This window comes from Mus pahari, chromosome 21, assembly GCF_900095145.1.
Source record: "Mus pahari chromosome 21, PAHARI_EIJ_v1.1, whole genome shotgun sequence".
NCBI lineage: Eukaryota > Metazoa > Chordata > Mammalia > Rodentia > Muridae > Mus > Mus pahari.
Window position 1 is genome coordinate 19,258,351 of NC_034610.1, and position 13,785 is coordinate 19,272,135.

At 43.0% G+C, this 13,785-nt stretch overlaps 1 protein-coding gene across 1 annotated transcript in view; it reads right to left on the minus strand.

The window, feature by feature from the left end:
• Nucleotides 1–13,785, minus strand: part of LOC110338105 (ATP-binding cassette sub-family A member 17) — an 84,137-nt gene that overhangs the window by 46,889 nt on the left and 23,463 nt on the right. The window contains exons 6-10 of the mRNA XM_021221328.1: nt 12,705–12,821; nt 11,597–11,714; nt 4,449–4,622; nt 1,500–1,672; nt 492–617 (exon numbers count right to left, since the gene is read on the minus strand). Of these exons, the coding sequence (XP_021076987.1) occupies nt 492–617; nt 1,500–1,672; nt 4,449–4,622; nt 11,597–11,714; nt 12,705–12,821 (708 nt within the window). The remainder of the gene's footprint in view (nt 1–491; nt 618–1,499; nt 1,673–4,448; nt 4,623–11,596; nt 11,715–12,704; nt 12,822–13,785) is intronic.

Genomic DNA, 13,785 nt, shown 5'->3' on the forward strand with positions numbered 1-13,785 from the left:
GTAGCAGAAGATGGCCTAATCGGCCATCACTGGGAAGAGAGGCCCCTTGGTCTTGCAAACTTTATATGACCCAGCACAGGGGAAGGCCTGGGCCAAGTAGTGGGAGTGGGTGGGTAGGGGAGCAGGGGCGGGGAGGTATAGGGAACTTTCAGGATATCATTTGAAATGTAAATAAAGACAATAAAAAAAAAGTAAAAAAAAAAAAGAGTGGGGGTGGGGACATCTTTTTGGAGACAGAGTTGGGAGGGAAGAATGGGATGGACTATCGGAGGGTGGACTGGGAGGAGAATAACGACTGTACTGTAAAAAAGATTAAATGATGATGATGATGATGATGATGATAATACCAAACCAAACCAAACAAAAAACAAAAAACAAAACAAAACAAAAAACCTCTGAATTACACAGAGCAGCTTGTAAGCACGTGTTGAATAAAACACGTTTAGAGGGTTGTTTCTCAAGTCCCAGAGAGGAAGTTGGAAAACTGATACCTTATACAGATGTTGGATCTCAATTGTATTCATCTGATTCATTGGCTCGTCCTGCATGAAATCCCCTTTTGACGGTTTCTCAGGATCCCCAATATTCAAAAGTGGTGGTATGGCTGGAACGGGCTTCTGCACGAGAAGTTAACTTACACACTAATTGTTCATGTGATCTTTTTCGTCCAGGAGATACATTTTGGTAAATTAGACCCCTGCCCCACAGGCAGTTTATTTGCTGAACCAAATATTTCATGGCACCTGGAGAAATTAACCAGTGCACTGATGGATCCACTCCATGTCGCCTGCACTTCAGCCTATAATCCCTGGCAGGCCCTCAGAGAGGGGCTAAGAAAACAGCTGTATTTCCAGCTTCTTGACTCCACTTGGAAAGCCACCTTACCAGTAGTCTTGGGGGAGAGACCTGGATGGGGATGCTGGTGTAGTATTTACCTGTTTCTCCATACCCTAAGAAAGAAGGCAGAGCAGATGCTGCAGAGGGTCCTCACTAGGCCTATAGGCAAACATCCCCAGGCCACCGTGCAAGGCTAAGCTAAGCACAAAAAGCTCATATTTGTAAGAAAAGGTAGTCTGTGGATTTCTGGGGTTGTCTAGAAAAGCTGTGGCACTGCTATTGGCACACTGGCATGATCACAGAGGCCTTGGTGGGGAAACGGGGTGTGAGAACTCTAGCAAGCTGGGTTCTGATGTTAGCAAGGGGGGTAAGTTCTGTGGGATAATGCAGGGCCTGGTATTCAGCAGGCATACATTGGATGAGCATCCCTGTCTCGTCCTCGAGTACAGTGCTTCAGATGTGGGGTAGGATCAGAGAAACCGAGACTCACTGGTAACTATGCTCCGCTGCCAACCATAGGGTGACAGGAGGTGAGTCGAGAGTAGAGACTTACTGGTGTCCGAGACCTTAATTAGTACATTTTTGGGAGACGGAGGTATGCAGATGACAGATATATAAAGAAATGTAACATCTGTCTCTAAAATAGCAGAATCAGAACTTACCTTGGCAAAGATGTACCAAGACTTAGGTATTCCAAACTTTCCTGGGAAGAGAGACTCCACCAGAACAGCTACCAGACAGTACAAAAGGGAGTCCAGCAAGAGCATCCCCATCACCTGCGTGAAGCTGAAGTCTCCCCAGACACTGCCTATGTTCCTCCATTGGATGCCTGTGCCTGTTCCAAAGAAGGTAGACAGTGGCTGTCTGCCCAGCCTACAGGAGTCAGCAGTTCTAATCTAGAGATAGGGGCTAAGGGGAGTCCTGGAGAGCTGAAGTCTTCACTCCACACTGGCAAGGCAACGGGGTTGGGTTCTGATGTTAGCAAAGAATGGCAGCAGCAGCAGCAGCAGCAGCAGCAACAACGCACTTACCAACAGGGTGGGAGGGTGGGGGGACAAGGCACCTCCATTTCCCTCAAATGTCACTGAACTGAGGCCACTGCTAGAGTGTGCTCCCCTCTCAGGGGGTAGAGGTCCTTCCTTCTGCAACTAATCCTCCCAAAACCTACCCCCACAAATATATCCAAAAACATGTTTCTTAGCTGATGCTAGCGCCAACAAAGTTTATAAGCAATACTAATCACCAGAGAGGTTTTTAAAATATCTATTGTAGTAGTACCAGGGATTGGACCTATGAACTCACATACAATAGGCAAGTACTTTACCAGTGAGCTGTAGTCCCAGTCCTTCCCTCTTTTTGTTTAATAGACAAGGTCTCTCTAAGTTCCTGAGGCTGACCATGAACTCTCGTTCCTCCTGCCTCGGCCTCCCTAGTAGCTGGGACGGCTGGCATATGCCATCATGCCCAATTAATGGAGAATGTTTTAATTTCCATTTTCATCCTTTTACTCATTTGCACGGATGTTGTGTGAGTGTGTGTGCATGTGTGCATGTGTACCATGGCATATGTATGGAGGTCAGATCTCTCCTTCCTTCTACCGTACAGACTCTGGGCATCAGACATGAAGGTAAGCAGCTTTAACCACTAAGCCATCTCACAGCCCTTTCTATCACCACTATTGATTTATTACATGGCTTTTTTTTTTTAAAGTGTTGAATAGAGTTTATTCAGGGCATGGGGAGGGGAGTCAAGAGGGTAGTAGAGGCAGAGAAAGGAAGAGAGAGAGAAAGAGAGAAGAGAAGTAGAGGCCAGCCATGAGCATGTGGAAAGAGGGGGGAGGGAAATGGGGAGAGAGCAGGAACAGGAAGGCAAGAGCAAGAGAGCTTATTAGTATAAAGAAATGTAGTGGGCTGGAGAGTTGGCGCAGCAGCTAAGAGCACTGGCTGCTTTTCCAGAGGTCTGAGGTTTGATTCGTGCCACCTATATGTGTATTAACCTTCTGCATATTCTTTGTCCCCTGAAGTTACAGGTGTTTTTGCCTCATTATTCTAAATTACAGGAGCAAGTTTCTTTTTCTTTTTTTAATATTGATTTATTTATTTTATGTATATGAGTACAATGTAGCTGTATAGATGGTTGTGAGCCATCATGTGGTTGCTGGGATTTGAACTCTGGACCTTCGGAAGAGCAGTCGGTGCTCTTACTCTCTGAGTCATCTCACCAGCCCAGGAGCAAGTTTCTAATGATGTGAGTGAGTTCCTTAAACATTCTGAACATAAGCCGCTTGCCGGCTCAATGTGATATATGTGTCTTCTCTCACTCTAACCCGACTTTCCCTTTTTCTTATGCATCTTAATTTCAGTGTTGATATTTTGTTATTTTTCTCTGTGGGGCTAACAAAGAATAAACTGAAACCTTAAAAACTTCTAAGACCATCAGAGCTGTGTACTTTCAAGGCTGATGTTCTCGGGTATCTGCTACAATGATGGGAAGCACACTAACTGTGTTAAAGGTTTGATACCCATGGAGATGCTATTGAGAGTTGGCAGAAACTTTAGCAGGTGGAGCTTGGCAGGAGGTGGGGCTTAGCTGGAGATGGAGCTTAGCAGGAGGTGGGGCTTAGTAGGAGGTGGAGCTTAGTGGGGGTGGGGCTCAGCAGGAGGTCTTTAGGTTATGGGGGGGTGTTCTAAGAGAATATGAGACTTGGATAATTTTGTTTTCTGGTCACTTCCTGGTAGCTTGCTTTGCTGTGCACTTCTCTCATGAACTGCTGCCTACCCAGAGTTCCAATATAAGGAGGCCGCCTAATCTTTGACTAGAATCTACAGATTTGTACATCAAAACAAGCCTTTCTCTTTACAAGGTAATTATTTCAGTTATTTCATCATAATAACATAAGGCTGATTAATACCATTCCCTAAAGAAACCTGTAAGAGAGGAGACACCACAAGCAATAAGACTAATACATATGAAAACTACATTATCAGTAAAGTTTAAAACATTTTCTGAGCTTCTAATCATGACATTATATATTTTATATCTATAGATTTGTACAAGTATATAATTTCTTAGTCATTTTTCCAAACAAAGCTACTCTGTTGTCCAAGCTAGCCTGGATGGGATTCCTGGGCTCCAGTAATCTCCCTACGTTAGCCTTCCAAATAGCTGGGGCTACAGGCCCAGGCCAACATGTTTGGGTCTGATTTCCTTCTTTTAATATGTCTTAGTTTCCCTCCCCATATCCATGTCTATGCTGTATGGTTTTGTTTGCTTGCTTACTTTTGTTTTAGCTTTTTGGAGACAGGGTTTCTCTGTGTGGCCCTTGCTGTCCTGGAACTCACTGGACCAGACTGGCCTCGAACTCAGAGATCAGCCTCCCAAGTGTTGGGATTAAAGACATGTGACGTCACTGCCCGGCTTATGCTGTAAGGTTTGTGAAGCACACCCTATATCTCTTTAGCATCCCACGTTATAATGTAATGTAATGTAAATGCTCAGAACACTAAATGAAATAAACATGTCAATTATGTGTATTTGGAAATGGAGGGCAGCCTTGTCCATTGCAAAGCATGTAGGCAGCCTATATAGGGTTTGAGAAAGATAAATCTTACCTTCTGCTTCAAACAGAGATATGAACCGGACTCCCATTGCCATGGCAACATTGGAGAAGAGGCAAGAGAGTATCTTTTGGGTGTAAGTCCTCTGGTGGTAACTGAAAGTGATGTACATGTAGGGAAGATAAGTGAAGAAGAAGACGGTGCCGCCCATCACAGTTCCCACGTGGGCTGCAGATTCAGAGGGGAGAGGGAGGCTCATCAGTAAGTTACATTGACAGAAACCTTGTTTCCTGCCAAGAGGAAAAACTATCTCTGTGATAGGTTCAGGGTTTCAGAAAAGAAGCCATCTCTTTTTATACTTGCACTCTTACTAGTGAAGGATGAAAACATTTACAGTATTTTTAAAAGTGAAAGTTGCTAGGTGTGGTAGCATGTGCCTTTAATCCCAGCACTCAGGAGGCACAGGTAGGCGGATCTGTGTGAGTCTGAGGCCAGTCTGGTCTACAGGGTGAGTTCCAGGACAGCCAGGGCTTTACAGAGAAACCCTGTCTCAAAAAACAAAAACAGGGCTAGAGAGATGGCTCAGCAGCTAAGAGTACTGACTGCTCTTCCGGAAGTCCTGAGTTCAATTCCCAGCAACCACATGGTGGCTCATAACCATCTGCAATGGGATATGATGCCCTCTTTTGGTGTGTCTGAAGACAGCTATGTACTCATATAAAATAAATAAATAAATCTTTTTTTAAAAAAAGTATATAAAAAAAACAAAAACAGAACCAAAAAACCTGCTGAGCATGGTGGTGCACACCTTTAATCCCAGCACTTGGGAGGCAGAAGCAGGTGAATTTCTGAGTTCGAGGCCAGCCTGGACTACAGAGTGAGTTCCAGGACAGCCAGGGCTACACAGAGAAACCCTGTCTTGAAAAACCAGGAAAAAAAAAAAGCAAAAAACCTCTCTTGACTCTTTTCCAAAGGTGAGTGGCAGACGTGTGTAGCATCTGTTAAGCCCTCTGACGGCATGGTAAGCACCTTAGATGCCACCCTATGCTCCCAACCTCCCGCTTTGCAGAGGAAGAAACCGGAGCTTAACTATACAAGACATATTAACTGGCTTAATGTCACGGAGCTACTATATAAAACCATATCATCTCTGAATAGAGACAGCTTTACTTTTTTTGTTTTGGTTTGTTCAAGAGACAGGGTTTCTCTGTGCAGCCCTGGCTGTCCTAGAACTCACTCTGCAGACCAGGCTGGCCTTAAATTCAGAGTTCTGCCTGCCTCTGCCTATTCAGTGCTGTGATTAAAGGTGTGTGCCGCTGCAGCCGCTGCCGCCGAAGCCGCAGCCTCCGCCACCACTACCTGGATAGGCTTTCCTCTTTTTATCTCCTTTTGGATGTTTTATCTTTCTTTCTGTTTAAACTGAACATTTCAGCGAAATACTGAATGCATGTGGTGAAAGTCAGCATCGCCTGTTTCTGATGTTAGGGGTAGTCTTTCAATCTTTCAGTCTTGAATATGTAGAGATACATAGATATTTAATCAAGTTAAGTCCCTTTTATCCCAGCTTACGCCTCTCTTCTTCCTCTTCTTCTTTTTAATCATAAAAGAGTATTGAATTTTGTTGATTTTTTTAAAAATCAGCTAAGATTTATGAATATATATGATGGTTTGTATATGCTTGGCCCAGGGAGTGGCACTGTTGGGAGGTGTGGCCTTGTTGGAGTAGGGGTGGCCTTGTGGGTGTGGGCTTTAATACCCTTGTCCAAGCTGCCTGGGACAGATGAAGATGTAGAACTCTCAGCTCCTCCTGTACCTGGATGCTGCCATGCTCCTGCCTTAACAATAATGGACTGAACTTCTGAACCTGTAAGCCAGCCCCAATTAAATATTGTCCTTATAAGAGTTGCCTTGGGGGGGGGGGCTTGGGGATTTAGCTCAGTGGTAGAGCGCTTGCCTAGAAAGCGCAAGGCCCTGGGTTTCGGTCCTCAGCTCTGGAAAAAAAAAGACAAAATAAGAGTTGCCTTGGGGGCTAGAGAGATGGCTCAGTTGTTAAGAGCACTGACTGCTCTTCCAGAGGTCCTGAGTTCAATTCCCAGCAACCACATGGTGGCTCACAACCATCTGTAATAGGGTCCAATGCCCTCTTCTGGTGTGTCTGAAGACAGCTACAGTGTATTCATATAACTAAGAATAAATAAATTTTTTTTTTATAAAAAGAGTTGCCAAGAAAAAAAAAAAGAAAGAAAGAAAAGAAAAAAAAAAAGAAAAACAAAAAAACAAAAAACAAAAAAAAAAAGAAAAAGAAAAAGAAAAAAAAAAGAGTTGCCTTGGTCATGGTGTCTGCTCACAGCAGTGAACCCTAACTAAGACAGTAGACTTATATTTCCTTCATTGTAAGTGGTGGATATGCTGGCTGCTCTCCTTACGTTGGACCATTCTCTTTCTTCATTCCCTCTCCTTCCCTCCCTCTTTTCTCCCTCCCTCCTTTCCTTCCTCTCTCCTCTCCCACTCAGAAGTCTATGCTATGTGGTTCAGGTATAGATCAGGCAGACCGTGAGCCTACAGTTCTGCCGTAGCCGTGTCAGCTTGTGCTTACTGGGGCCCAGGCCAGCGGACATCTTTTTAGTCATGTTACATACAGTTTTGTTGAGATCCTTATTTTGACACAGAGTCTCACTGTGTAGCCTAAATTGGCTGATAATTCCACTGCCTTGGTGTCCAAAATGCTGGGATTATGAATAAATTTTACATTTCTGGGATAAATCCTATTTGGCATGGTGTTTAATACCTTTAATATACTTGATTTGATTCACCAGGGTCTTGTTGAGAATTTCCCGTAAATTTATATGTCAGATCAATCTATAATCTCTGTAAAAATATTTGACATTTTTTATGTTCATTTAAGCATGTTCATTTTGCCTCTGTGTGCATGTGTGCATATGAATGTGTATTGAATCTATGCTTGGTACCAGAAGAGGGCATTGGGTTCCCGGGAGCTGGAGTTACAGATGGCTGTGAGCCACTATGTGGGAGCTGGGAACCAACCCGGTCCTCTGCAAGAAGAGCCAGTGCCACACAGGAGAGAGTCCTCGCCAACTACAAAACCTGACAGACCACTAGTATCCAGAACATGTATCAAAAACAGGCAACAAACAAACAAACAAACAAACAAAACCCAAGTGACCCACTCAAATAACGGGCTTAAGATCTGAACAGAGAGTTCTCAAAAGAGGGGAAAGTTATTTTAAAATATCCTAAAAGTAACGCTCATTGTTTCTAGAAATTAGAGACATGAAAATCAAAACAACATTGAGAGTTCATCTCACCCCAGTCAGAAGGGCAGAGATCAACAACTACAACAAACTGGTACCAAGGATGTGGGGCCAAGGGAACCTCATTCACTGTCTATTCAACTGCAAACGTATCCAGCTGTTCTGAAATCTGTGTGGAGAAGTATTAAAAAGCTACAGATAAATCTCCCAAGCAGACCCAGCTAACCCGCTCCTCCACAAATGCCCAGAGGATGTCACGCTCCACAGCTTCCTGCGGGGCCATGTCCACTGCCATCCATTCACAATAGCTGGGGAGTGGGAACAACCTGAAGATTCTTCAACTAATGAGATAATGACAGTGTGTTACCCATGCACTATAGAGTACTAGTCAACTATAAAGGAGATGAAGTCACGGAATTTTCTTTTTAAAAATAATTTACTTGCCAGGCAGTGGTGGCGCACGCCTTTAATCCAAGCACTTAGGAGGCAGAGGAAGGCAGATTTCTGAGTTCGAGGCCAGCCTGGTCTACAGAGTAAGTTCCAGGACAGCCAGGGCTACATACAGAGAAACCCTATCTCGGAAAACCAAATAATAATAATAATAATAATAATAATAATAATAATAATAATTTACTTAGTTGTATTTTTATGTACATTGGTGTTTTTTACTTCATGTGTGTCTGTGTGAGGGTTGTTGGATGCCATGGAACAGGAGTTACAGTGGTTGTGAGCTGCCATGTGGGTGCTAGGATTTGAACTCAGTCAGGGCTTCAGGAAGAGCAGGCAGTGCACTTAACCACGGAGTCATCTCTCCAGCCTAGAAGCCAGAGAATATTAAAGTCTTGAACTAGAAAAGATCATACTGAGTGAGGTAAACCCAGGCCCAGAGAGGCAAATGTCATGTGTTCTTTCTCATCTGTGGTTCCTAGCTCAAGTCTTCAGATGCGAACAAACAACCTGGAGTCACTGCAGGAAATGGGAAAGGAAAAATTCTTCATGGTGAGGACAGCATTGGGGAGGGGAGGGGCAGGGTACAAGTGATTTGAAGAGGGAAATGGGAAAATGGGGGTGGGGAGGGTAGTGAAGGAGAAGAGAGAAATAACTACAGAAGTAAAACAAAGGAAAATAAAATCACAGTAAGGATTTCTAAAATGGTCATATTACTATCCATTTACCTAATGTTGCATATAAGTTTGCATGTACATATATAGCTTAAATGAAAATTTCCCATCTGGGCTGACAAGGCTCCTCCCAAGGGCGATAGACAGACTGACAGAAGCACACCAGGCATGAGTAGCCCCCTTCTGAATTGTTGGTCAGGATTGTCCAGGAGACTGAAAGCCAGCTCCTGCTCCTGAAGACACCATGCATTTGGACATGGTCTCAGAGGAGCCAGGCTGGGCCTGGCCTGAGGACTGACTCGCTATCATGATAAGGGAAGGCGCCATGAAATTTTCCAAAGGAAGAAGGAAATCACTATTCCTACACAGCAATGCTGCCAATGGGCTGCAACAGTGACCAGCGTGACACACTAGCACTGAGGGGGCAGTAGTGGCACACATACCTTGGCAGAAACCTCAGCTCTCTAACTGGGTTAGAGGCCCACTTAACAAGAGGCAAACTATGCCTGTTACCAGGAACCGAGTCACCTACCTCTCCAGGGCTAGTGAAGTCACAATCATGGAGGAGAACTCACAACTGCCACTTTGCTAAACTAGCACAACTCCTAACTTCATTCTAAATATTTATTCACACACACGGGGTGGGGGTAATGTATATATATGGATTTTCTACATATACAGGTAAGTCTCACCCTTCATCAAAGGAAATATCAAAATGGAAACCATTACAGAAGCCCACAACCAATCAAAATAAAGATAGATCATGTGATGCCAGGCACAACTGATACATCAACAACACAGCTCCTGCACCTGAGGCTCAAGAATCACAGAGGGAGAGGGGGCAAAAAATTATTAAAGCCCGAGGGAAAGGAAGTCTTCTGTGAGAGCGCATCTTCTAGAAATATCAGAAAAGCTATACCCGTGAAGTCTCGTCAACATCACTGCCTAACCCTACACAAAGACGATCCAATAGACATGCTAGCACAGAAGGAAGGGGGAAAATCCTTGTTGTTTGTTTGGTTTGGTTTTTTCAAGACAGGGTTTCTCTGTGTAGCCCTGGCTATTCTGGAATTTGCTTTGTACATCAGGCTGGCCTTGAACTCACAGAGATCTGCCTGACTCTGCCTTCCGAGTGCTGGAATTAAAGATGAACCACCACCCCCGGCACCAGCACTTTCTTCATGGTAACATTGATGGCTCAAAAGTTTTAAATTTTTCTGAAATTCAGCTATCAGTTGTATCTTTTATCAGCTGCATTTCTGGAGTCCTCAGACGTCATCACATAATGCAAAATCATGAAGGTTTTCTCTTATTGTTTAAGAATATTTCTATGTATTCTTTGAAACTTCTATTCGTGTATTTAGCATATTTTGATCACACCCATGCTCCCCCACTCCATCCCCTCGGCTCCCACAAGCACACGCTCAGCCCACGCCTCTCCTGACTTCATGTTGTCTTTGTCTATTATATGTTCTTATGCATATGCGTGTGTGTGTTCATGTGGATTTACATGGGTATGCATGTGGAGGCCAGAGGCTGACACTGGGTCTCTCACTCACCCAACACCGAGCAAGCCTTGGGGATGCTTTTGTTTGCTTTGTCCCAGCTTGGATTAGGAATGTACGGTACCCAGGTTTTTGTTTGTTTGTTTGTTTTGTTTTGTTTTTTAAAGATTTATTTATTTATTTATTATATGTAAGTACACTGTAGCTGTCATCAGACACTCCAGAAGAGGGAGTCAGATCTTGTTACGGATGGTTGTGAGCCATCATGTGGTTGCTGGGATTTGAACTCTAGAAGGTACCCAGGTTTTTAAATGTAGGCTGAGGGATTGAATGGGGGTTGTGATGCTCACACGGCAAGCATTTCCCCGACTGAGCCAGCTCCCTGTATCTTCTTTTAATATGGCTTATCACTTACATTCAGATTTACAATCAGTACAATTTATGCGTATGACGTGTGTAGCTCTCGAGGTGAATTCTTTTGAAGAGAGTCTTCTGGTTATTCCAGATCCTTGGCTCGAGAGACCCCATTGCAAAAGCCAGTCAATATCAGTGTCAGGTTACCTGATCTACCAGTGTTAAGTTACATGATCTATTTTTGCTTTCATTTGTCCCTTGCCCCCCATTTTGCTTCCTTCCAACTATGATTTGTGTTTCTGACATCATTGGTCACCTTTGATTTCTAACTGTCTGCTTATTTACTGTACTTGACCACGAGTTTAAGGTTTCAACCTTGAGAACTCTCAGTCTCAGTTGCAGGCATCCTTCCATGAGTATTTTCTAAATTCCCTGACTTGACTAGCTAAAGACATGAAGGGATGGTGGAATTCAAAGTTGGAACCAGGAGGTAACGTTTAGACCCACATAACTTTCACAGTCCTTCTCCATCTTGGCAGGGCCAGTATTTTCCAGGAGTCACATATTGGAGTGAGCTATTTGATATAAAAACATGCAAATATGAATGATAAGCTTCTAGCCTCATTTGTGTCACATTTCTTCCTGGTTCTTATAAACACTCCCTTTTGGGGGCTGCTGAGCTCATTTTCTCTTACCTTTACCTTTTTTTTGGGATAACTCACATTCCTTATGTTATATATATCATCATGTGTTCTAACAAGGCTTTAATAGGGAATAGAATTCTCCCACTGCTGAGATAACTATATAAGAGAAAACTTGGCAGTGGAGGAGTAATAAATACCTTTGCTGTAAGTCATGGAAATGGCAGACAGAGCTTTCAGAGAAAAGTCACTAACATCCATCGACAGAAAATGACATCAGTACTTAGAGAAAATGATGTCAGTACTCACCTCTTTGGAAGAATGTGCTCATCATGAATGCAAAGAAAATTGTGGCGATGGCAAAAAACATTAGAAAAATAAATATCAGGGTAGGGTTACTGTTCCTGAACACAGCCACTCTGTTTATCTACAAAACAACCACACGAGTGAAGAAAATGTGAGATACCCATAAAACACTGTAGAAAACATTGTTTTTAATTTAGAATTATACATAGGTTTTTTTTTTAAGGCAGACATCTGATCTACCATCTGTTATCATTTATAAATTATGTTCTGAATATTTTTCAGGGAAAAATAAGTTTAGATTAAGTTTTTGACCTAATGTGAATTTTTTTCTCTTGGGGAGGGTGTTTCTTGGGTATTGCACTAAAGGCCTTCTATATCCTTGTCACGTGTTCTAGCACCGAGCTACACGCCAGTGGGAGTTTGTTTCATTTGTGGCACTTTCAGTAGGGCAGATAGCCTCAGTGCCCCTGTTGTTATTGTGTCTTCTGTTTTAATGCCCTCTGGTTATTTCTTCTGTCTGGAATATCTTCCTGTTCAGTCTGGGTTCTCTAGCTTTCCTTTCACCACACTGATACAACATTCACAGTTTCGGAGGTAAGGTTTTATACATCCAAGTAGTGGGTTGGTAAATGTTCCCAGGCAAATGTTAGTATTAAACTCTATTGACACCATTAAAAAAAAACAAAAACAAAAACAAAATAAAACATGGTGACACTGAAGCAAAATAATGTTAGTAAGTATTTTCAACTATTGTACAGTGTGAAATTTATATTTTCAAGCCCGTGGAGAGTAATTTGTGAGCCTCAAGTTCCTAAATACTAGATTAGGTTTGGTAGTACAAGGCGGTAACCCCAGCATTTTGGAGGTAAAGTTCAGGGTTCATATAAATTCAAGATCAGTCTGGTCTGTAGAGTAAATTCCAAGCCAGCCAGGGCTTCATAGTGAACCCCTGTCTCAAAAGACAAAAGGGGGCAGGAGAGGAGAAGATGGAAGAGGGTGAAGAATGAAGAATTCCCCAGAGTTTCATTCATCAATAACTGTATCACCCACCCCACACCCTATTCTTTCCTACCCATTCATGGCTCACCATATTCTAAAGAACAAAGCATACCTTTGTGCAAAAAAGGACAGTCATAACAGACACGGTAATTAAGACAGAAACGAAAAACGTGATGAACCAAGCAACCCAGTGCAGCCAGCTCTCCACTCCCATCATACACATATATTCCTGGAAAAGCAAGAGAGCCTTGGGTTAGACTCACGAGACTAGTTACCAGTGCAGCTGCATGTCTTAGGGTCTCTAGTCTGAGAGTCTGTCACTGCAATCCAGCAGATTAGGGTGACAGGCTGTGTGTGCCTGGACTCTACCAGCTACTAAGGCTGACAGAGACTGATCTAGCTAAATGGTGAAGGAATAGAACAGGGACTGACACTTGGCTTAACTATGGCAGAGGTGGCACTGTATGAACCTCCTTTAAAAACACCTGCTGAGAGAATGTGAAAGTAGGAACATGGGGAGCTTAGACTTTAAAGCAGGGTAGAGTAGTCCATGCCTATAATCCAAGCATTTGGGAGACAGAGGTATGAAAATTTGTCAGGAGCACCAGGTTCTTCTGGTCTATATAGCCTGTGCTGGACCAATCGGGGGTTCTATATTGAGACCTTGTCTCAAAAACAAAGCAAAACAAAATAAAGAACAGTTTGGACTTTATTCTCAGGGCCACATACTTACAGGAGAGATTCAGTAAATAAGTATATTTACCAATGGAGCTTAAGGCATATGCCATTATGCCTAACTTCTACAGTGTTAACATTCATATGAAAAGGAGATTTGAGCAAAAGAGAGGAAAAACATGACCAACGTTAGACACTTTATGCCCAGCTTTCTACACAAGTTTGTTGTTGAAGTAACAAAAAGGGAAGATGGGATTTCATCACACAGTGGAAGCTATATGAGTATTGGCCATATATCAGAAGCTCCTGGGGTGGGTGGGTGGGGTTCCGTGAGGATAAAGTTGGAGAGAGCATCTACCTGCTGGCCATTATACCACTGCTATTCATCCCAACAGAAAGGAGGTTCTGACATCTCACGGCATCAGAGCAGAACCCATGTACCCTCTAGGCAGTGTTGAGATGCAATTCAGTCTGCTTCTTTTTTTTTTTTTTTTTTTTTTTTTTTTTTTTTTTTTTTT